Raw genomic sequence first — 25,668 nt, 5'->3', positions numbered from 1 at the left:
AAAATAAAGGTATTGTGTCCATCTACAACTAAAAATATATATATTAAAAAAGAGAGAGAGAAAAGTGCTCCAGTGAAAAATATTGTTCAACCTATGATTTCTGGCTACTTAAGAGCTTTTAAAACTACAGATTTATTAGCTAAATAAAATTCTCATATTTTTAACAGTGACAAAAGATTCTTTGGCATTAAAATGCACAAGAATAGAAACTGCAAATGTCAACATTAGATATTCCCAAGCAATTAAGAATTAGCCTTTACCAAAACCAGCAAGATTAACTAGGAATCTAGTAGTGCAATGGCCATGAAAAAAGCTACCCAAATTGTTTGCAAATCTGTGTAGATTTAGTTAATACAATCACACGGCTCACACACTTCTAACGTATGCCTTGTCATTTGAGATTATTTCTCACAGCAACTACTAATGGTTCAAATAATAGGGCAATCTTTATCTTTACTACAATCTTTACTACAAAGTCCAAGAGTCCATTATTAGTTTGTACATACTTTAGCTTTCTTTGTAAAAAAAAATAATAATAATAATAATTTGCTGAAAAGAAAATATTTTGGAAATTGTATTTTTTTCCAAATTATTTTCAAAGTAATGTTCCCTTTAAATATTAGTAGAAGACCACACTGTATAAAGTCCACCGGACCCAGTGCAATGGCACATGTCTGTTAATTCCAGCAGCTTGGGAGGCTAAGGCAGAAGGATAACAAGTTCAAGACCAGCCTCAGCAAATTAACAAGACTCTGTTTCAAAAATAAGAAAATAAAAAGAGCTGACAATAAAGTGCAGTGGTAAAGCTCCCCTGGATTTGATCTCCACTGCCACAGTAAAATTCCTTGCCAAAAACTGGGTGAGGTGAAACACATCTGTAATACCAGCAACTTAGGAGGCGAAGGCAGGAGGATCGTAAATTCAAGGCCAGTTTCAGAAACTTAGTGAGACTCAATTTCAAAAATAAAAAATAAGGCTGGGTTTGTGGCTCAGTGGTAGAGCACTCGTCTGGTAAGCATGAGGCACTGAGTTTGATCCTCAGCACCACATAAAAATAAATAAATAAAATGATGGTATTATGTTCTTATATAACTAAAAAAATATTTTTAAAATAATAATAAAAAAATTAAAAGGGCTAGGTATAGCACCCCTAGGTTCAATACCCAATATCAAAAAAAAATTTTTTTTCTTGCAGATAAATTCTCTTCCCTCCAAATATGTGTGAGATTCTACTTTAAGCTGGTCTCAGACAGAATTGCCTCTTTCTGACCACTAGGAGTTACAAAAGAGGAAGTGTGCACTCCTCACACCTCAGCTGTGTTTTTGCATTCAAGTCCCTTATCCCCTTTCACTCTGAACTTTTGGAATACTTTCTAACATTTGAAATATGTCTTAATTGAAATGCTTTGTACTAAAACTTAAGTAATATAAAAGAAGTATCCATTCAAAAAACAAATAGCCTTGGTTACAGTTAGATAGATTTTGGATATTCACAAGGGAAAAAAAATAACAAAATGCAATTCCTTTTGGGGACTGAGGCTGTGGTACAGTGGTAGAGCACTCGCCTAGCATGTGCAAGGCGCTGGGTTCAATCCTCAGCACCACATAAAAATAAAAAATATTGAATGTTATTCTTTATTATTCAGCAACAAGACCCATATTAGGTAATTTCTTTTATCAAATCCTCAGTTCTTTCCAAAGTTTCTTATTGAAAAGCTTAGCCTATTAAGGCATTTTTCCAAAAATTCTCAAAAGAAATTTTTTAATTACTATAAAAACTAAATCCTTTAGTTATTAACAAAGTGAAATTAGTCACTGCTTAGGTATAATCACTCTCAAAATTGAAATTATTTCCCTTCCTAAAAATCACCCATTTGATTTTTTTATAATGATTCCATTCACCACAAACATAAAAGTATACATTTGGGGAAGGAGACAAAAGTATATAAACAGACGCCAAAAGAGTGGAAGACCTAAATCAAGTTATTAACTGAATGTTAAAATGGCCATCTGTTTCAAGTATCAAAAAGTGTAATACAAATCAAATAAGAACAGTGGCAAATACCAGTATCTCACCAAGTGTCCTTGTTGCTAATTTTTTGTTACATAATTCTTGTCTACCTCATCCCTTTCCCTTGTCTTCTCCTTTCTTCTAACTGTAAACAGATGCCTTTGGATATGTGGGTTATAGCTTTTATGCAGTTGATGTCCCTCCTACCAAGGTCTTTTGCAGATAAAAAATGTTTCCTTTAAAAGGTGCATACAAGCCAGGCCCGGTAGCACATGCCTACAATCCCAGCAGCTTGCCTGCAATCCCAGCAGCTCGGGAAGCTGAGGCAGGAGGATCGCCAGTTCAAAGCCAGCCTCAGAAAAATCGAGGTGCTAAGCAACTCAGTGAGACCCTCTCTAAATAAAATCCAAATTAGGGCTGGGGATGCGGCTCAGTAGTTGGGTGCTCCTCAGTTCAATCCCTGGTACCACAAAAAAAAAAAAAAAAAAAGCATATAGGAAAACTGGGGATGTAGCAAAGTGGTAGAGAACTGCCTAGCATCCACAAAGCCCTTAACAAACTTTTTTATAAATCTCTATTATCCTCCTCTTTTCAGTATTTGTTCTTTAATCTGTGACAAAAGTCTTCATGATTTCACAGCCCCCTTGGGTGTACAGTGAATTTTAATGTTAAAATCTGTTTATTTTTGGAAGTCCCCTTTTCTTCACCTGCAGGTCACTAGGAAGACTCTTGGGTGCCTTCTTGCTGTATGTTTTCATTCTATAGAAACACAGGTCATTTCTTCTGTCTTATTTTCAGTGTTCCAGTTTAAACGTTAACACTAATTCTTTTAGTGTTCCTCAATTTCCTCATTGTATAAAATAATCACAAACTAAAACACTGACAACACAAGCATAAAAACAACTGAAATCTGGTTCCATAGAATATTATAAAAGGATTTTATTTCATTGCCATGCTTGAATAAACTTTTTACTTACAGCACTGTTAAAATGATATTTGCAACAGTAGCCTATGTGTGCATGAGAGAGAAAAAGAGAACTGGCTGCTTAGAGTGCTTCTGACTTCTTTATAAGGAACCTAACTTCACAGATTCATTTTCTGTGTGATTATAGCAAAGTTAACCTCTGGTAACTGTTCAGCAACTGGATTAAGAAGGTTTTTCTGTAGAACAAAATCTGTTTAACTGTATTTTTCTATCTTAAAACTCCTTGGAGCTGGGGTTGTAACTCAGCAGTAGAGTGCTTGCCTCACACATGTGAAGCACTGGGTTCAATCTTCAGCATCACATAAAAATAAATAAAATAAATTACAGATATTAAAAAACAAAAATGCAAAATTTTGTTTTTTAAAAAACCTCCTTCATTGCCTCCCTCTCAGTTTCAGAAGTCAAGATTTTGCCATCTCTGTTGTAGGCCTCCAAGAGAAATCCTAACTGTGAAAAAGCAAGACTTTTCAAATCCTCTGCTCAGACACTCCCTTATTTCATTGTTTCCATAGTTAAATTGCTAATTTTTCTTTTTCCCACTAATTTGCTTACTGAGAAAAGCACAGGCATTTTGCTGCTCTTCTGACAATTTTCTTTGCCCCACGGGAGAAAGCTCTGATTTTTTGTTTTCAGTTTTCTTTTTGTTTTTACAGTACTGAGGATTGAACCCAAGACCTCACACACACTAGGCAAGTGGGAGAGAGCTGTTTCAAGTGTTTATAATCATCTTTAATTTCAGTTTGCCCTTCAGTACAGTTTAATGAGATTTCATAAAGGCAAGGTATCATTTATTTTAAATTTCCTTTTTTGTAGAAATATAACACTAACAAGTATTCCCTGAGTCAAAAACAACATGAAATATATAAAAAATGATCCCTCATGATTATAACTGCATAATTAGAAAATCTAGGCATTTCAAAGTTAGTCAGATAACCGTAAGACTCCTATAGCTGAGTTCACATAAGTTCAAAGACTATTCCTTAAACATCTACTCATACTTCTTTTAGAAAACTTAGTTTACAGGGAGTATAACCATCCTCAATCTTAACTCAAATATTAAACAAACTTTCACTTTTCTGATTTTATGTTCTATCCCAATATCATTATTCTATAATTTAACTTCTTGTTCCTATCAATTTAAACAGAAGACCTTTTACTTAAAACAGTTAATAGGGCTAGAGATATAACTCAGTGATAGAATACTTCCCAAGCATGTATAAGGCCCCGAGTTCAACCCCCAGCACAGGTAAAACAACAACAACAAACAGTTAATAAACATGAAGGGGAAATAATGAGTGAAAGTCAAGATCTAATTCCACAAAGTCTTAAATTCCTATTGGAGAACAAAATTGTGAATTACTGACATGCACAACTTGAATGTACTACACAGTGAGTGAAAACAGTCATCTTCAAAGGTCACATACTGTATGATTTCTGTTTATAGAACACTCACAAAATGATAAGAGCAGAACAGAGATTGCCAAGGGTTAGTAAAGGCAGGGAGGATGGTGGTTGTAACTATAAAGGGAGAGCACAAGGGAAGTAATCATGGTAATGGAGCAGTTTTGTTCCTTGATTCTTCATGGCTTCATAAATCTACATATGATAATGTGACACAGAACATACACACTCATTGGACTAATGTGAATTTCCTGGTTCTGATGCTGTTCTATGGTTATATAATATGTAACCAATCAGGAAAAAGTAGGAAGGGTATATGTGCTATCTCTGCAACTTTTTCTAATCTGTAGTTTTTTCAAAATAAAATGTTTTTTTTTAATTCCTATTGGAGAAATAGAGCTTTTATAAAGGGAATTTTCTAAAAAGAAATTATAGTACCTGTATCTAAAAGACAATAGATTAAGAAATGTGGGCTGGGGATGTGGCTCAAGCGGTAGCGCTCTCGCCTGGCATGCGTGCGGCCCGGGTTCGATCCTCAGCACCACATATCAACAAAGATGTTGTGTCCGACAAAAACTAAAAATAAATATTAAAAAATTAAAAAAAAAAAAAAAAAAAGAAATGTAATCAGACCTATCTCTACTTTTAAAAGCCTGGTAAGTCAGGTGCGGTGGTGCACACCTGTAATCTCAGCGACTCAGGAGACTGAGGCAGGTAGTTTGCAAGTTCGAGTTCAGTCAAAAACTCAGTGAAACCCCATCTCAAAATAAAAACTAAAAAGGACTAGGGATGTAGCTCAGTGGCAATGTGCAAAGCTCTGGTTTGATCCAGTATCACAAAAAAGTAAAATATAAGCCTGGTGAACTAAGAGTGTGAAGACCCAAATTCTTATCTCCGCCTCATTAATGATTAAATAATTCTGAGCCTCAACTTTTTCATTTCTAAAATAAATGAACAGCCCCTTTATTGTAGAATTTCAAACTCTGTTATGTCTGTAAAACTCTTAAAGTTCATACAGGCAGCAACAGAGGACAAAAAGTAGCAGGGTAGCCTTTCAGAGCAAAAAATCCTCACTTGGGAACCTCACATCCACTATGGACTGGCTCTGTGTTCTTCAACCACTTAATCTCACAAGCCTGTTTCCTCATATGTAAAACTAGAAACACGATGTGATTAAATAAAATAACACATTTCAGGGGGCCTAAGACTGATATAGTGTAAATACTGTTATCCCATTAACTACATATATTTCCAGAAAGAAGCTTTTGTAATTATCATTAAAACTACAGAAGCTCCTTGACTAATAAGGGGCTTGTATCCTGATGAACCCACTGTAAATTGATAATGTAAATCCAAAAGGCATTTAAAGGCTAGGGGTGCAGCCTAGTGTAGAGCACCTGCCTAATACACACAAGGCTAAGTTCCATTCCTAGCATCACAGAAAAAAATGCATTTGCTACACCCGACCTAGCCAACATCACATCTGTTCACCACAGCACGCTGTAATGCACTGCTCACCCTCATGATCCCAAGGCTGACTGGGAGCTACAGCTCACTGTTATTGGCCAGCATCATGAGACATTAGTGGACAAGACATTACTAGCCCAGAGAACAATCAAAATCCATATTCAGGGCTAGGAATGTAGCTTGGTGGTGGAATATTTGCCTAGTATGCACAAAGCCCTGGAGTTCTTTGGTTTGAGGTTTGTTTGTTTGGTAGGGGCAGGGAGAAGGTACTGGGGCGCTTTACCATTGAGCCACATCCCCAGCCCTTTTTATTGTTTACTTTGAGACAGGGTCTCTCTAAGTTGCTTACTGAGGCTAACTCTGAACTTATGACTCTTCTGTCTCAGCCTCCCAAGTCGCTAGGGTTACAGATGTGTGTCTCTTGCTTTCATATCATCATAAAGTCAAAAAAATAACAAGTAGAATGTAAGTCTAGGACTACCTGTATTTAATCAAAACTCTCCTGAGAAGAAAGTAATTAAGATTCCACTTTTTTTCCCAAAGAGAGTATAGCAGGCTCATTCAATCACCTATCAATTTAACAGGTCATGGGTTAGCCTCTTATTAGGGGCTATTGGTGACTGAATCATTTACCTCACAGGTCAAGTAATAAACTGAAATGAACTTGTAATGATGGATTTCTTCAACTATTGAAGCCTTATGTTTAGGCTGAAGTTTTGCCTATACATTACATGTCTTGGTGAGATTATTTTTTTACTTCATTTTCTCCATTTATTTCATTCATTTTATAAATATAAAAAATAAGTTTTATATATAATGATTATTTCAGGGGCGGAAAACCAATTATAATCTCCCCAAAATTTTCCTGTTTTATGTTCTGATAGTGAAAACTGACTTAAGCATCTCACTAAACAAGTGATAGCTGGCTTGCCACCTTAACCATTCACAACACACCACTGACCCTGGGACTAAGATCCATGAACTCATTGCCTATGTACTTATTTTCTAGATGCCATTGAGTCCTTGCTCAGAATTTTTTTTTTTTCAAATTAAGACATGATATTTATATATCTTTCTAGGTACCAGGGCCTGTTTTCCCTTACTGAAGTAGAATTTCAACTTCAAAATTTTATGACTCTGATTAGTTCCTGGTTAAACAAATCAGCCATAAAAGTATTTGGAGGACAACCAGGTAAATCTGATTATGGACTGGGTTTTAGATAATATTAGGGAATTATTGTCAATTTTATTAGGCTAAAATATTGTAGCTTTGTCTTATTTTTTTAGAGATAATAAAAAATGAAGTATTTAGAGGTAGATGTCATAATGCCTATGATTACTTTACAGTTATTTAAGAAAACAATATAGGAAATATGGACAGAACATTTATTGTTCAAACTCAGTTTTGAGAATATGAGTGTTTATTATATTAGTTCCTCTGCTTTCCTGTATATTTTAAATTTTTCACAATTAAAAAGCATTTTTTGAATTCCACAACAAAGATTTCGGGGCTGATTTCCTAACCTGTAGTAGGTCAGAAGCAGAAAGGAGAGAAGGGCAGAGGGCAGCTGCAATAAGGCATGCTGAGAGCTGCAAGAAACGCAAACAGCAGCCCCGAAGAAAGAAAATACACAACCAGACCAAACTGCACATAAAATGCAAAGCAAGTCAATGGTCCGGGGGACTCAAGATAGGAGCTATCAAAGCTAACCCTGGAAGCATCTCAGTGTAACAAAGCAGTGCAATAATTAACAGAGACCAAGATTCTTGTCTTGCTTTTTATTGCTAACTAACTAACCAACCACATAGCATATTTTCTTACACAAAAATAACATTACTGAAAGTTAAAAAGAAAAAAATACATGTAATATCACAACTCGATAACTACAAAAAAAACCTTGGCCAATATTCCCAACTATTTCAATCTACCAACTTCACATACATGGCTTTATATTTTAAAAAATGACCACTTTCCAACTTCTTATCACATTTTTATAAACAAGGAGTGCATAGAATATAATTAATAAACTTCTCCCTAAATCAAGCTCATCAATTTTTCACTTCTACACACAGTATTTCAATGAACACCACTCTACATACAATTTTTTCCTTCTTTCAGATTATTTACTTGGGATAGTATCCCAGAAATGAGATTTGTGGGTCAAAGGGGTGAATGTATTACACCAAGCTGCATTCCACCGCACACTTCTTCAACACCACAGATCAGACTTGCCATGACCACTTCATCTTAGAACTGGTTCAACCTTTATATAGGTAATTCCTAATTTTAAAATATTTAATAATACAATTAACAGAAAAAAAAACAACTCTTTTCCCTATGTTCCTTCACCAAAAGCATTTCATTTTCTGTGACTTTTCATGTTATGAACTTTCTGTGACCTTGACTTACATTATCTCTAAAATGAGAAGACTGTATCAACTTCACTAGTAGTCAGGAAAGTAAAAATTAAAGAAAGAGGGACTGTTTCTCAGACATGAAATAGCAACATTTCAAGACTGGTAGGTTTCAGTGTTAGTGAGATTTCAAGGAATGGGCATTCTCATTTAAATTGCTGAGGGTGGGCCGGGGTTGTGGCTCAGTGGTAGAGCACTTGCTTAGCATATATGAGGCACTGCGTTCAATCCCCGGCACCATGTAAAAAAAATAAAAACAAATAAGTAAAAGTATATAAAATAAAAAATAAATTTAAAAAAAAAAAGAAAGAAAGAAAGATAAATTGCTGGCGGTGTGTGCATTTGACACTGATCTGATGTATCTATAAAAACTGTCCGTGCACACTCACCTTAACCCAGGAATCCAATTTCTAGTACTATGTTACAGAAACAAAGGCAATAATAAGGAAGAATTTATGTTCATTACAAGATGGTTTATAAAGACAGACGAGAAAACTGGAATCCTGTAAAAGCTCATCCAGGAAAATAGTTAAAGCTCATGAGTTATAACTCATCCATACTAAGGATTTTTTTTTTCCCCTTTCTCAGCACTGGGGATCAAACCCAGGGCCTCCCATATTCTACAGATAAGTGCTATACCACTGAGCTACACCCCAGCCCCACTCCAGGGAATATCAAGTAGAAACTGGAGCTAATGTATATACTTAGAGATCCAGGATGTACTGATATATAAGCAAGCAAGCAGCTTTGGGATCGCGGTACAAATTTTTATTTTTTTTTTAATTTTTAAAAGAGAAGCCCTATTTATAAGCATTTGTGTTTATCACTACAGAGAAAGCTGCAGAAGATATAGCAATCTTATAATAATATTTCTTCAGGTTGAGGGAAGAAAGAGAAATCATTTCTTTATTCATAATTCTTTCTCTACATTATTTGAATTATTATTATTTGCCTATTGGTATTTTTTTAATGTCTAAAGATAGCAGGAATTTTTTTAAAGAAATATTGTACAGGATATCTCTTATTTAACTCCCAAACTATTACAACATTATGAAGCAAGGCTCACCGAGAGGTAGCTGATCTTTAATGAATGGCTGAATTATGTTCAATATACCACAGGAATACTTAATATAGTTTTGTAAGATTTACAACAAAAATGCTTAATACTTTTTGAAGTGCTGACACAACAGAGTAAGAAGGGAAAAAATTAACTTATGTCAAACACCTTGGCCCCAACGTCCAACGCTGGATAAATGAAACATCATATTATCCAAGTCACTGAGCTGTGCAAAAAATTCCACCAAGAGTGTGTGAGAACATGTACAGAACTCCTCTCCCACTTGCTCCTACACTCACTCACTCTAGTGAGACGGCAGCATGAAGAACAGGGTTACTATATTATGGATACTCAGAGAACAAGAATCTTATTATAAATCTCGATTTCCTGCCCAAAAGAAAACAGGAAAAAGTTCTAACCACTTTCTAAGGAAAATTTCCTGATTAATGAAAATATTTCAGGAGGGATGAGTCTTTCTTTTCAATGTATCCAAGCTTAATAATTCATATCCATCCATGCTACTTGTGGGCTCTTACTGACTAGAACTACTCACACAAAATTTAAAAGCACACATCGTCAAAGCTCCTGGGAAGTGGACAGAAACATCAATATTCATAAGTAGGAGCAGTAGGAGCAGTGTTTAAATGCATACCAGTTGTGGCAGGAAAGCTTCATTCATACCAGTCTCTAGTAAGGCGGGAGGTTTTAATATCAGAATTGCTTTTGAAATTACAAATGAAAAAAAAAAATCGGACCTTAAAGATTGCTCAATTAAATAATTCAAAATCTTCAAATCAGAAAAGAGTACCGGTTTTAAACATACCGTGCCTACAATCTTCATCAGCTTGTCCATAGTTTTTCTGCAAAATAAAAAGACACAAGATAAAATTAAGTAGTTCAAGGACTGCTTTTTTTGTTGTTGTTGTTGTTACTAAGGATTGAACTCAGGGGCACTCGACCACCAAGCCACATCCCCAGGCCTATGTTGTATTTTATTCAGAGACAGGGTCTCACTGAGTTGCTCAGCGCCTCGCTTTTGCTAAGGCTGGTTTTGAATTGGTGTTCCTCCTGCCTTAGCCTCCCAAGGTGCTGGGATTACAGAAGCGCTGGGATTACCAGCGGGCACCACCATGCCTGGCCCAAGGACCGCTTTCAACAAAGATGTTAGCAAAGAGAAGCTCATCTTTGTCTCAAAGTTGAATCACAAAGGTTATAAATTTAACCCATTAATTCACAGAGCAGAACTAACGCTGTGTTCAGAGAGGGTCACACAACACTCTACACAAATGAGACTCTACACACACACTGGCACAACTCCCTTGTCCACTGACCCCCACCCAGACTTCTCACCTTCTTTCACTTCAGCTAGCCTCAGGTTCCTTCCAAGCTTAAATGAGAAAACTGGAGCCGTGAGGAGAGAGTTTCCAGACTGTTACCACCTCATCTACCTCATCTACCCGCTTCCCACTAACCCTGTTCCTGCTCCTGTCTAAACTCCTGCTCCTCTGTCTACTCCAGTCAGATCCACAGCTACATTCACCACAGCCCGTTCAGACACGTTGCCATGTGCCCAGTGGTAGCCACTGATAGTGGAGAACGTTTGCCCACTCTGTCAGTGGTACTTTGTGTCCAACCTCTTGACCCTGTGGTACCATAAGACCAAAGCCTTGGTCCTCTCTTCTCTATCCACTCTGTTCACCCAGGCTCTAGACTGTATCCCACGGACTCTCCCAAACTCTATGCCTGCACACCCGAACGCTCACTCAATGCCTCCCGCAGGATAGTAAATGACATGTCCAACTCCAGAGGTCCAAAAGTGAGCTCACAACGCCTGCTCCCCTCTACTGTCTCTCACCTCAGCTGAAGGAAGTTCCATTCTTCTAATTGAGGCAAGTGACTGTGACAGCTCTCTCTCTCATTCCCACACCCAGCAAACCTGACCATTTCCACCTTCAAAAGAGCAACTTCTCACTATCGCCACTGTTACTGTTTGGGGCTGAGTCACTGTCATCTTTCGCCTAGATTATTCTAACAGTCTCCAAACTAGTCTTCTTACATGTACTCTTATTCCTTAATAATCTCTTTTCAACGAAGGTCACATAATTCCTACTGAATCATACCATACCACTCTTCCACTCAAAGTGCTGCCATAGCTCCCTGCCTCGCAGAAATAATCAGTCCTTAGGATAAGACCACAGGCTCTGCCCTTTCTCCTCTCCGGTATGCACACCCTACTCCAATCACAATGTCCTCCCAGCTATTTGTCAAACATGGCAGGCATGCTTCTGCCTCAGGGCCTTTGCCTGACTGTCCCCTTTGCCTGTATTGCTCTTCCTCCAGCTTTCCCTGTGGCTCAGCCCTGCCTCCTCCTTCTCAGTAGGCCTATCTTTTTTTTTTTTTTTTTTTTTTTTTTAAGAGAGAGTGGGGGACAGAGAGAGAGAGAATTTTAACATTTATTTATTTTTTCCTTAGTCCTCAGAAAGTATGTGGTGCTGAGGATCGAACCCGGGCCGCACGCATGCCAGGCGAGCGTGCTACCGCTTAAGCCACATCCCCAGCCCCATGTAGGCCTATCTTGATCACTGAATATTTTAAGCTGCCCCTATGTCCAACCCTGGTACTCCCTTGCCCTGCTCTCCTTTTCTCATGTAGTTAATCTATATGTTTTATTTATAGTAGCTATTGTTTGTCTTGTCCCCCTACTAGAAAAAGTATAATGAAGAAGGAATCTTCTTTCATCAGTACATTCACCAAGTTCCTAGAGAAGTATGTGGTACACACTGTCACTTAGTAAATACTTGTCACTTAGTAAATATTAGTGGAATGAGTGAATAATTCAAAATGCTGCACCACAGCACAATTTTCTAAGTTTAAAAACAGTTTTAACCATCAAATATATTCCGAAACTACCAGGCACTTCATTCATATCTCTTCAAGTCAAAATTAGCTGATTTGTACAGGAATAACCAGCCATAGTCCTGACTCACCAAAAAGGGCCATTTTACCCAGTTCCGCATTGGCATGCCAACAGTGTTAACTCACCAGTTGCAAAAATGAGGCAATTCTGTAAAGAAGACTCTCGATTTTGATGCGTTCTATCTCCAGTGGACATGGCCCTGAGAAGTCTGCCATGGAGTACTGGCCAAGAGAAAGGAGGGCCTCTGTGCAGTGCTTGAGGGCCATGTCATAGTCCTGCCTCTTCAGTGACTCACATGCTTGTTCACATGACTTTTCAGCTCTTCTGTCTTCCATGACTCAGGGACAAAAATCCTAAAGACAGGGAGAAAAGAAAAAGTAAGAGATTTTTTTTAAAGATTTAGCTATTATAAATTCTAGGCCATTCCTATCTCAACTTGCTTAATTATCTATCTAAATAGTTTCTTTCAACTAGTCTCTGGCTTAAGGTCACAATTAAGTTATTGATGCTACAAAATCTAAACTTCTCTTTTATATTTTATGAAGTCTGCAATAAGATCCAAGTCAAAATGTCAACCATAACCAGGTGCGGTGGCGCATATCTGTAATCCCAGTGGCTCTGGAGCCTGAGACAGGAGGATCACGAGTTCAAAGCCAGCCACAGCAAAAGTGAAGTTCTAAGCAACTCAGTGAGATCCTGTTTCTAAATAAAATACAAAATAGGGCTGGGGATGTGGCTCAGTGGTCGAATACCCCTGAATTCAATCCTGATACCACACACACAAAAAAAAGTGTTGATCATAAGCCAGGATCATATCAAATTTATAAATGAGACAAATTTATAAATAAATCATGACTTTAAATACTACAAAGTAAAACAAACCATAAAGGATTTCCTTCTTTTAACCAAAGGTGAAGAAATATTTCATATACAAACCTTTAAATTCCAGTCTCCCAATTTCAATCTTGCAATAATTGTGACTGCAGAAAATCAAAATCTATATAGTGTGAAATTTTTTTTCACTTATTAAAACACTGGCTAAAATCAAAGTTAGACCTGTCCGTTGTTTCAAATCAGCAAACATTTCCTCAGGGCCAGCTCCTGTGCTTACAGCCACAAATGCAAAGATGAAGCATGAGGTCACTGCCTTCAAGAGAATCAGACTATAGCAAGAGAGGCAAAGCACACTGAATGATTACAAGACTTATTCCATCAGCTAAAGACAGGCACTGGCCTCAAGAGTGAACAGGAGGGCGATCCAAATGGCAGGCCAGAGGGAAGCAGCATTCTGTGACGCTCTATGACCTGGGTCTCAACTAGTGGGACTACAGCTTCTCTGACAGTGACACAGGACCCCAACACAGCTGTTCCCGCTGTGCCTGCAGCATGGCTCAAGGCCTCAGTGTTAGAGCAGGACTCCTGACTCCCTGCACCCAACTCCCAACTACTAGCCCACACAGGGCTCCCAAGTGCCTTAGCAGGATCACCACATCAGCACCAGCGCAGAACTCCCAAACGCCACTCTGCTCCCGTGAGGGCACTCAGCTGCTACCCACCCACAGGAACTCTGGCCGCCACTCCCCTCTGGACCCCCATCTACCAACGTGGGGCTCCCCCAGTCGTCTCCATCTTGTGACTTGGCAGTTACTGCCATAGTCCCTTCACGCAGTAGTCTACCTGCACCTGGAGACATCCTACAGGCTCCCAGGACAGCCAAAAGCTGCAACACTGCACACCACAGAGCTCATCTCTGAACACATCGCACAAAGCCATTGCGGGCTCCCCGCATTCGACCCAACACCCTGACCCTGGAAGCAGCCCGCCTGCATCTTGGGTCACCTTCCTTGACATCTTTGGTAGGGCAGCTCCCAAATTGGAACTCCAGCTGGCCAGGTACCCGGTTTCCAACTCCACCCTCTCCCCACCAGCCGGTAACCCATCACAGTAACTGCCCAACACAAAACAGCTCTCAGTGGGACGGGTAAGCAGTGTGACCAGGGCGCTGCCCACAGGAGACATGGTGAGAGGGGTCCCTTAATTAGGAACTACAAAGGGAGAGAGAGAGAGTGCAACAGTTTGGAAACTAACAAAGAGAAGAGGAAATGGGAAATCTTCAGGCAAAATAGGGAGATAGGACCGGGCGCTCAAGTCATATAAGCAGACCCAAAAGAGACCCTTGAGGTGCAGTCTCCCTCCAGGGACTCACTTCCATGTGCCTTGCACCAGAACCAGCCTTTCCATCCTGGTTACCTTCACCATCCTGATGGCAGAGATACCAGCTAACAACAGACAACCCCACCTATTGGATGAGAAGGGAAGCAAGAAAGATACTGGTCTCCAACCAAAACAATTAACAATCCTGGTTTCTTCTAGGTTTGTTGTTGTTGTTGTTATTGTTGTTGTTCTCTTTTTCTTCTCCCCCTCTATTCTCCCACATCATATCCCCAACGTATGTGAAACCAAGAACTTTGTATGAATTAGGATTTTGAGGACTGGAACATGTGAATAGTATATTATACCTGTATAGTATATGTCTTTTTTTTTTCTTTTTTTCCTCCAATTTTTACTATTTTAACATCCTTTATTTTTCTTAATACATTTGTGTTTGTTTTATGTACTCTATTGTCTTCCCATGTACTTGTCTACTCAAAATTACTTACTGTCCATTCTCCTGCTACTAATCCTCTTCATTAGAGTTCTCTTTCACACTTCCTAAGATATACTAACTCTATATTCTCACATTCTGCCTCCTCAGCATATCATCCTACAACTCACCCCCAGTTCACTGACCACCATCAAAAAATGTAAACACTTTTACAAACCTACTAATTATATTATAGATTATAATCAAATACAACATTTCTGTATATTGTGAACAAACTCTAAACATCTTAATAGCAACAAATTGTTTATAGGTGGTATATTGTTTACTTGGGATTTGTTAACATTGTCCTCCCCCATAAAGGAGAGGTATTGGAACTCTAAAGGAGCACTATAAGCCTATAAGGTAAAAATGGTAATGCCATGGACCCACAGCACTAGAAGGGAAGACACATGAGCAACAAGAAAAGACAAGGAAAGAAAGTGCCCCAAACAAATCAAGAAACCCACATTATTAGAATCCATGACTAGCACAGCAGAAGAAATGACAGAGAAGGAGTTCAGGATGTACATCATTAAAATGTTCTGTGAATTAAAGAATTACATAAGAGAGCAAATATAGGCAGCAAAAGATCATTTTGATAAAGAGCTACATAAACAAGTATAGGAAGCAGAAGATTACCTCAGTAGGGAGACACAGGTGCTAAAAAAGAAAAACAAACAAACAGAAATCCTTGAGATGAAAGTAACCATAAACCAAATTAAAAGTTCAATTGAAAGCATCACCAACAGAGTAGACCACTTGGAAGACAGGACCTCAGACAATGAAGACAAAATATATAATCTTGAGAAGAATGTAGACCACACAGTGACAATAGTAAGAAAACATGAGCAGAACATTCAAGAAATATGGGATAAAATAAAAAGACCAAATTTAAGAGTTATTGGTATACAGGAAGGCACAGAGTTCCAAACCAAAGGAATGAACAATCTATTCAATGAAATAATATCAGAAAAATTTCCAAACATTAAGAATGATTTGGAAAACCAAATTCAAGAAGCTTACAGGACGCCAAATGTACAAAATTACAACACATCCACACCAAGGTACATTATAATGAAAATACCCAACATACAAAATGAGGAGAGAGAAAAAAAAAAGCCACAAGAGAAAAGAATCAGATTATATAGAGAGCAAAACCAATTAGGATAACTGCAGATTTTTAAACCCAAACCCTGAAAGCTAGAAGGTCCTGAAACAACATATATCAAGCTCTGAAAGAAAATGGATGCCAACCAAGAATCTTGTATCCAGAAAAATTAAGCTTTAGATTTGATGATGAAATAAAAACCTTCCATGATAAACAAAAGTTAAAACAATTTACAACTAGAAAATCGGCACTATAAGACATCCTTGGGAAAATATTCCAAGAAGAGGAAACAAAAAATAACAATGAAAATCAGCAGAGGGAAGTATTACACTAATGGAAAAACTTTTTTTTTTTTTTAAGAGAGAGAGAGAGAGAGAATTTTAATATTTATTTTTTAGTTTTTGGCGGACACAACATCTTTGTTTGTATGTGGTGCTGAGGATCGAACCTGGGCCACACACATGCCAGGCAAGCACGCTACCCCTTGAGCCACATCCCCAGCCTCTGGAAAAACTTATCAAAGGAGAAACTAAGTCAAATTACAAAACAAAAATAAACAAAAATGGCTGGGATACAAATCATGTCTCAATAATAACCCTGAATGTTAATGGCCTAAACTGACCAATCAAAAGACATAGGCTAGCAGATTGGATTAAAAAAAAAAAAAAGACCCAACAATATGCTGCCTCCAGGAGACTCATCTGTTAGAAAATGACATACACAGACTAAAGGTGAAAGGTTGGGAAAAATCATACGCCTCACATGGACTGTGGAAGCAAGCAGGGGTTTCCATCCTCATATCAAATAAAGTAGACTTCAAGTTAAAGTTTATCAAAAGGGTCCAAAAAAAGGACATTTCACACTGCTCAAGGGAACCATACACCAACAAGATATAACAATTATAAAAATATATGCCCCAAATAATGGAGCATCTATGTTCATCAAACAAATTCTTCTCAAGCTCAAGAGTCAAATTGACCAAAACACAATAATCTTGGGTGACTTTACCACACCTCTCTCACCACCGGACAGATCTTCCAAACAAAAGGTGAGCAAAGAAACTATAGAACTCAATAGTATAATAAATAACTTAGACTTAACTGACATATATAGAATATTTCATCCTTCAACAAGCAAATACACTGTCTTCTCAGTAGGGATCCTTCTCTTAAAATAGACCATATAATATACCAAAAAGCAACTCTAAGCAAATACAAAAAAATAGAGATACTTCCCTGCATTTTATCAGATCATAATGGAATGAAATTAGAAATCAATTACAAATAAAAATCATTTCAACAACTGTAGACTAAATAATATGCTCCTGGATGAACAAAAGGTTGTAAAAGGAGGAGATTAAAAATTCCTAGAGGTAAATGAGAACACTGATTCAACATGTTGAAATCTCTGGGACACTATGAAGGCAGTACTAAGAGGAAAGTTCACTGCATGGAGTTCATACCTTAAAAGAAGATGATGTCAAAAAATAAATGACCTAACATTACATTGTAAAGCCCAAGAAAAAGAAGAACAAATCAACACCAAAAGCAGAAGACAGGAAACAATTAAAATTAGAGTTGAAATCAATGAAATCGAAACAAAAGAAACAACTGAAAAAATTGACAAAAAGTTGATTCTTTGAGAAAATAAATAAAATTGACAGACCCTTAGCTATGTTAACAAAGAGAAGAAGACAGAAAATTCAAATTACTAATATACATGATGAAAAAGGTAAAATCACAACAGACACTACAGAAATACAGAGGATAATTAGAAATTATTTTGAAAACTTGTATCCCAATAAAATAGAAAATATCGAAGGCATTTACAAATTTCTTAAGTCATATGATTTGCCCAAATTGAGTCAGGAAGATATACACAATTAAACAGACCAGTATCAAATGAAATAGATGAAACAGAAAACATCATCAGAAGTCTACAAAAGCCCAAGACCATATGGATACACAGCTGGGTTCTACAATACCTTTAAAGAAGAACTAATACCAATACTCTTCAATTTATTTCAGGAAATAGAAAAAGAGGGAGCACTTCCAAACTCATTCTATGAGGCCAATATCACCCTGATTCCAAAACAGACAAAGACACATCAAAGAAAGAAAATTTCAGATCAATATCTCTAATGAACATAGATGCAAAAATTCTCAATAAAATTCTGGCAAATCGAATACAAAAACATATCAAAAAAATAGTGCACCATGATCAAGTGGGATTCATCCCAGGGATGCAAGGTTGGTTCAACATACGGAAATCAACAAACGTAATTCATCACATCAACAGACTTAAAGGTAAGAATCATATGATCACCTCAACAGACACAGAAAAAGCATTCAACAAAATACAGTACCCCTTCATTTTCAAAACACTAGAAAAATTTAGGATAACAGAAACATATCTCAACATCATAAAGGCTATCTATGCTAAGCCCCAGACCAACATCATTCCAAATGGAGAAAAATTGAAGGCATTCCCTCTAAAAACCAGAACAAGACCGGGATGCCCTCTTTCCCCACTTCTATTTAACATACTTCTTGAAACACTGGCCAGAGCAATTAGACAGACAAAAAAAATTAAACGGATACAGACAGGAAAAGAACTCAAATTGGCACTATTTGCTGATGACGTGATTCTATACCTAAAAGACCCAAAAAGTTCAACCAGAAAACGAATTCAAAGTAGCAGGATATAAAATCAACACCCATAAATCAAAGGCATTTCTGTATATCAGTGATAGATCCTGAAAGGGAAACAGGGAAAACTACCTTATTTACAGTAGCCTCAAAAAAATTAAAATACTTGAGAATCACTTAAAGAAAGAGTTGTGAAAGATCTATACAATGAAAACTACAGAACCCTAAAGAAAGAAATCAAAGAAGACCTTAGAAGATGGAAAGATCTACCTTGTTCTTGGATAGGCAGAATTAATATTATCAAAATGACCATACTACCAAAAGCACTATACAGATTTAATGCAATTCCAATCAAAATCCCAATGACATTCCTCATAGAAATAGAAAAAGCAGGGTCTGGGGTTGTGGCTCAGCGGTAGAGCACTTACCTAAGGCCCTAGATTCGATCCTCAGCACTACATAAAAATAAATAAATAAAATATTGTGTCCAACCACACTAAAAAGTAAATAAATATTTAGAAAAAAAAAATAGAAAAACCAGTCATGAAATTCATCTGGAAAAATAAGAGACCCAAAATAGCTAAAGCAATCCTTAGCAAGAAGAATGAAGCAAGTGGCATCACTATACCAGACCTTAAACTATACTACAGAGTAATAGTAACAAAAACAGCATGGTATTGGCACCAAAACAGACTGGTAAACCAATGGTACTAAATAGAGGACACAGAGACTAACCCACAAAATTACAATTATCTTCTATTAGACAGAGGCACCAAAAACATACACTGGATAGCCTCTTCAACAAATGGTGCTGGGAAAACTGGAAATTCATATGCAACAAAATGAAATTAAACCCCTATCTTTCCCCATGCACAAAACTCAACTCAAAGTGGATCAAGGACCTGGGGCTGGGGTTGTGGCTCAGTGGTAGAGGCCCTGGGTTTGATCCCCAGCCCCGGACAAAAATAAATAAATAAAATAAAGGTATTGTGTCAAACCACAACTAAAAAATAATATTTAAAAAAAAAGTGATTCAAGGACCTAGGAATTAAACCATAAACCCTACATCTAATAGAAGAAAAAGTAAGCCCTAATCTCCATCATGTCAGATTAGGCCCAACTTCCTTAACAAGACTACTATTGCACAAGAATTAAAATCAAGAATCAACAAATGGGTATGAAATATGATATGTCAAGAGCTTTGTAATGTTGTGAACAACCAATAAAAAAAAAAAAGAAAAAAAAAGAATCAACAAATAGGATGGATTCAAACTAAAAAGTTTCTTCTCAACAAAAGAAACAACCAGTAAGGTGAACAGAGAGCCTACAAAAATGGGAGCAAAATTTTATCCCTCACACATCAAATAGAGCACTCATCTCTAAGGTCTATAAAGAACTCAAAAAGCTAAACACACACACACACACACACAAAAAAAAAAAAAATCAATAAATGGGCCAAGGACCTGAACAGACACTTCTCAGAAGATATACAATCAATCAACAAATATATGAAAAAATGTTCATCATCTCTAGCAAATCAAAACTACTCAAAAGATTTCATCTCGCTCCAGTCAGAATGGCAGCTATTAAGAATACAAATAATAATAAATGTTGACGAGGGTGTGGGGGAAAAGGCACACTCATACATTGCTGGTGAGACTGCAAATTGGTGCAGCCAATATGAAAAGCAGTATGGAGATTCCTTGGAAAATTGGGAATGAAAACAACATTTGACCCAGCTATCCCTCTCCTTGGTCTACACCCAAAAGACTTAAAAACAGCATACTACAGGGACACAGCCACATCAATGTTTATAGCAGCACAATTCACAATAACTAAATTATGGAGCCAAACTATGTGTCTTTCAGTAGATTAATGAATAAAAAAAATATATGGTATGTACACATCATATAATATTACTCATCAATTAAAGAGAATAGAATCATGGCATTTGCAGGTAAATGGATGGAGATAGAGAAGATAATGCTAAGTGCAGTTAGCCAATCACAAAAAACCAAATGCTAAATTTCTCTGATATAAGGAGGCTGATTCATAGTGGGGTAGGGAAGGGGAGCTTGGGAGGAACAGATGAATTCTAGATAGGGCAAAGGGGTGGGAGGGGAAGGAAGAGGGCATGAGGTTTAAAATAATGGTAAAATAAGATGGACATTATTATCCAAGAACATGTATGAAGATAGGAATGGTGTAAATATTCTTTGTATACAATTAGAGATATGAGAAATTGTGTTCTGTATGTGTAATATGAATTGTAATGCATTCTGCTGTCACATATAACAAAGCAGAATAAAAAAATTAAAGAGTGAACAGGAGTTCACCACGCAGATAACAGGGAGAGTAAACTCAAGCTTTCCAGGGAGAAGGATCCAAGTGAAATCATCAAAGGGAGAAAATCTGCAGTTTAGACTCAAGGTAGAGAGGAAGAGGAAGAAGAGAAGCCATGGATGACCTCAAATGCCACAAGAAGTGTTTCATTGGCAAAGGAGCACAACTAAAATTTTTTAAATAAAGAAGGAATCTATCATATATAAAGCCTATGAAGAACTAGATAAAAGGGCAAGAAGAAATGACAAGCACTGCCACTAATAAGGAAAACTGTAAAATAGTCCAAGGAAGACACAGTGACAGTGCCATCATGCTTCTCCCTAGCTCTATCACCCAGATAGAAGGAGAAATCCTGGGCAGAGAAGGTCTACTGAAACCTGAGCCCACAGTCATGATAATGCTTCAAGGATCAATAATGCTAGGCAAAATGGCACATGAATTAGTCCAGGTGACTTGAGAGGCTGAGGCAGGAAGATCACAAATTCTAGGCCAGCCTGAGCAATTTAATAGTCTGTCTCGGTCTCAAAATAAAAATAAAAAGGGCCGGGGATAGAGCTCAGGGGTAAAGGTATCCCTGGATTCAATCCCCAGTACCAAGAATAAAAAACAAAGGCTCGCTCTAGCTGGCCGGTCACCAATGCGTTTCCTGCTGCTTTCTCCTTCCTCTCTCTCCTGCTCTTGCCCACTCTACCCACTGGCCTCCAGGGACTCATCTGTCCCATCCACCTCTCACCAGCCTATATAAATGCTCTCTGCCAGGCTCCCCAGGTTTGACCATGGCACTAATTCCACCACCACCCCTACCCTTCACTGTTCTGAAGTCCTCTGTGGCCTAAAATTACAGTGGGCGATGAGGGGGAAACGTTGCTGGCCAGTGGCCAAAAGACAGCAGCAGTGAGTGAACAAGATAACAGACAGAAGCTGTCTCGGCCCCTTCACCTTTGGAGATCGTTGGTATATCAAAAAATGTAGAAACTCTGCAGGAATGGGAACATGAAGCATTAAAAAAGGACTTCAACAGTATTTGTCAGCATGTTGAATACAGGTGGTATAGGGATGTGGGTGTAGCTCACAGCCGGAGCACTTGCCTACATTTCAAGGCCCTAGGTTCCATCCCCAATACCACACAAACAAACAAACAGAAAAATTAGGGTGGTATATACATGAGTTCAATAAAATACTCTCTATCAGTTGGAATTTTTAACTAAAAATAACTCATAATTTTAAAAACTAGTATATTAAATGTTTACATTTAACAAATTAATACTTTTAACACAAAATAAATCTAATTGTTTTATTAACAGGATAATCCAAAAAATATTTAGATACCATATCCTTAGTCTTTAAACATCCTCAAGTTTACTTCAGTGAGCTATATATAATTCCCAGTTTTATTTAAGAGAATTCAGATATTCAATCTATAGCTGATATTTATATCCCTTATAAAAACATGTATTGCTTTGGGTGCAGTCAATTATCAAACAAAAGTATAAAATAATTCAAAGTATAAAATAATTATTACAGTGACTTTGTCCATTACACATAAGAATGGCATTACAAAATGATTACTAAGTTAGGATACAGACCCAAGTTTACATTAGTGACATTTGAGCTAGATAAGTCTTTATTATGGGGGCACCATCATGGGCATTGTAGAATGTTTAGTGACATCCCTGGCCTCTGCCCACTCAATACCAGTAGCACATCCTGACTATGACAAATCAAAAATGTCTACACACATTAACAAATGTCTCCACAGGGAACAAAATCAGTTCTAATTGAGAACTGCTGATAACGACAAGCACACAGTGTCTGCTTGCCAAAGAACAGCAATAGTAGATGGACAAATTCACGGATACCAATGGCCCTGCCATTAGCAAATCTTCCCCACAAAGTTCCCAGCCCACACCGAGAAACAAATATTATAAAAAGTAGTTAGAAAAATGAAACTAATATTGTACAAGCTAAGATCTTTGCTTGGGAAAGAATGTAGAACAATGATGCAAAGTATGGGCTCGAAGCCAAAGGGCCTATCCAGAAAACTGAACACTCACACCACTCACCAGGGACACCCACCACTCACCAGGGACAAGGCCTGGGGGAGATGACTTGAGTATCTCCACTTGCTCACCTCTAAAAAAGTGAGGAAACAACAAATACCTACCTCCTAGGATTAGTGTAAGGATTAAGTGAAAGAATATGTATAAAGTGCTTAAAAAGGAATGCCTGACATTATATAATAGGTGCTCAGTAAGTGGCAGAATTGTTTATTTCCCTAAACTTCCATGTCTTCAATTTACATAAAGTAGAAGCCACTTTATAAATCTCGACATATAATACTGTAATTACGGAAAATAATATTATTCTATGTAACTACCTACTTGATGAAAAAAAGTTGTTTTCACCTATTTTCTCCATCTCAATAAACAGGCAATGATTATGCAAAAATAGCTATTGGAAAATTATGTGCATTCATATGCCACCGATAAAGATGAGCTTAACCCTAAAACTGGCAATATAAAGACAACTGTCAACATTAGTCACAAAATATTAGCCAGAGAGAGCTTAATAACTTTAATACATAAATAGAAATTAGGGGCAAACTATTATTAACTTCAGGAACTTTGGAGGGAAATGATGTAATTTACAGAGTTAATGTCTCTGATACATTAGGTTCAGATGCCTACCTCAGAATTATTATTGTTTTACCACAATTACCTTTGTTAATCAGGCCCTAATAATTAGTTTCACAAATAGTTTGCTATAGCAAGGATAACAGTCAAGGCAGGTCTCTGCCTAACTGTTTCTTCTGGTTTTTCAGAACACAGCATGACCTTGCTACACACACTCTGAAGAAGCTAAAATGCCTTCTCTAACAGAAAATAAAACCTGCCAGTCAAAATCAAAGTGAGAAAATATCCCAGGCTATGTTAAAATGTATTATACAGAGTAAGAAGTTAGAGGTCTAGAACTGCTTCCACATGAGGACAACTCCAGGTACACTTCACCGTGGAGTGGACGTCCTTGTCTAGAATACACAGGTAAATCCATAGTTACAGCATGTGATCCTGGTGGCTGGAAGTAACTGCTGGACACTGACCAACCTAGATCCAAAAGTCTCTCCCATGGGGACAGAGAGGTGCAGAGAATGAAAATCACATTAAGAACAACAATGTAGGGAGAAGCACACAATTGCCCATTACTGATGTCTACCCCATGTGCCTTGATTCTTTCTCTTCCTAGTAAAAAATTATCCAAAACTTTCACCAGAAACATATAAAGCACTGTAACTATCTGAAAATCCTACCCCTGTGCAAAATATTTACTTGGAGGATGCGACTTCATGGGCAAGAAAGCTGGAATCAGAAACCAAGACACTAATCCAAATCCATTAACTCCTCTGATCTGTTGCTGACCTATAAAAGAGACTAATACCATGCAATAAACTTTAGTAGTTTTACAGCCCAGTATCATTCCATTTCCTGGTAATAAAGGTCCAGGATTTCCCTTTGAGAATTCACCTCTTTCTGATTCAATCCATGTGGTTCCAGAGGAGTCAACTTCACTAGGAGTTCAGGAGTGACATGTGATCAAAACTGGCCAACCAGAGCCTCACAGTCCTCAACATAGGGACTAGCTCAGAGTACACATGTGACCCCATAAGAGCCAATGAGACAGCATGAAACTTTTGCTAAGGTTTCTGGGAAAGAGACAGGTGCTCTTTCCTTCTAAATCTAAAACTTGAAAAGCTACAGGGGTTTAAATACTGCAGCCATCTTTCTAACATGAAGTCTACAGAGGAAACAACAGTTTACTCATGGGGAGAAACTAGTCCAGATGATATTACTTGAGCCATGAATCCAGCTAGATATACCTAGACATTACAATTAAGTGAGCCAGGAAATTTTTTTCCATCTTAAACCAGCTTAATAACTTAAGTTGATATTTCAGACAGTTGGAATCAAGAGAGTCCTAACTCATTGAGATAGGTAGAATTTGATTAGTACCAAATGAGCTGCTAATGGTCCAGTGTATAGACATGATTATTAATAACATTGGTCATGATTCATTGATTACTAATAACAATAAGTACTAAGAGAAAAAAATAAGTGAGCATGGGAGACAAATAGCTAAGTGTAATATTTTGTTATTCTACCTCTGGAAAACATAATTCCAATGCATTTGTCTTACCAACTTTATTATAAAGCTACCTCAGTTATAACAGCAAGCACTTACTGAATATTTACAGTGTGCCAGATGCTGATGAAAAGACTGCATTTATGAATCTAACTTCAACCTCAAAATGACCCTGTAAGAGGGATATTATTGTTGTTATTGTTATCATTCCCATTCACAGATGGGGAAACCAAAGCATAGAGTTAAGGTACTCACCTACAATTAATTGCACTGTTAATGAAAAGGGCAATATTCAAATCTAGATACTCTGATACAGTTCCTACTTTTACCCATCACACTAATTCTGAGCCTCCAAGTAATCAATCTAATGCTGTTCCAATGAGCAAAAACAAACTCAGGCAGTCCCAAAAGGCCAAAAAGTGACTGGAAAATGATACCGTTTTAACTCTGGAACAGAGTTAAAGACTAATTTCCCACACAGTTCTACCTTATAAAAAGCATGCCAACATTAACCATATTATTAGTGATTGCCATT

The 25,668-nt window shown here is 37.4% G+C and overlaps 1 protein-coding gene across 1 annotated transcript in view; it reads right to left on the bottom strand.

Moving 5' to 3' along the window:
- The window catches only part of Helz (helicase with zinc finger), a 169,749-nt gene that overhangs the window by 127,002 nt on the left and 17,079 nt on the right, over positions 1 to 25,668 (bottom strand). Inside the window, exons 4-5 of the mRNA XM_077801421.1 lie at positions 12,379 to 12,606; positions 10,160 to 10,196 (exon numbers count right to left, since the gene is read on the bottom strand). Of these exons, the coding sequence (XP_077657547.1) occupies positions 10,160 to 10,196; positions 12,379 to 12,588 (247 nt within the window). The 5' untranslated portion in view covers positions 12,589 to 12,606. The remainder of the gene's footprint in view (positions 1 to 10,159; positions 10,197 to 12,378; positions 12,607 to 25,668) is intronic.

This window comes from Urocitellus parryii, chromosome 7 (genome assembly GCF_045843805.1).
Source record: "Urocitellus parryii isolate mUroPar1 chromosome 7, mUroPar1.hap1, whole genome shotgun sequence".
NCBI lineage: Eukaryota > Metazoa > Chordata > Mammalia > Rodentia > Sciuridae > Urocitellus > Urocitellus parryii.
The sequence above is the reverse complement of the archived record's forward strand: the minus strand, read 5'-3'. Positions and strand labels throughout refer to the sequence as shown.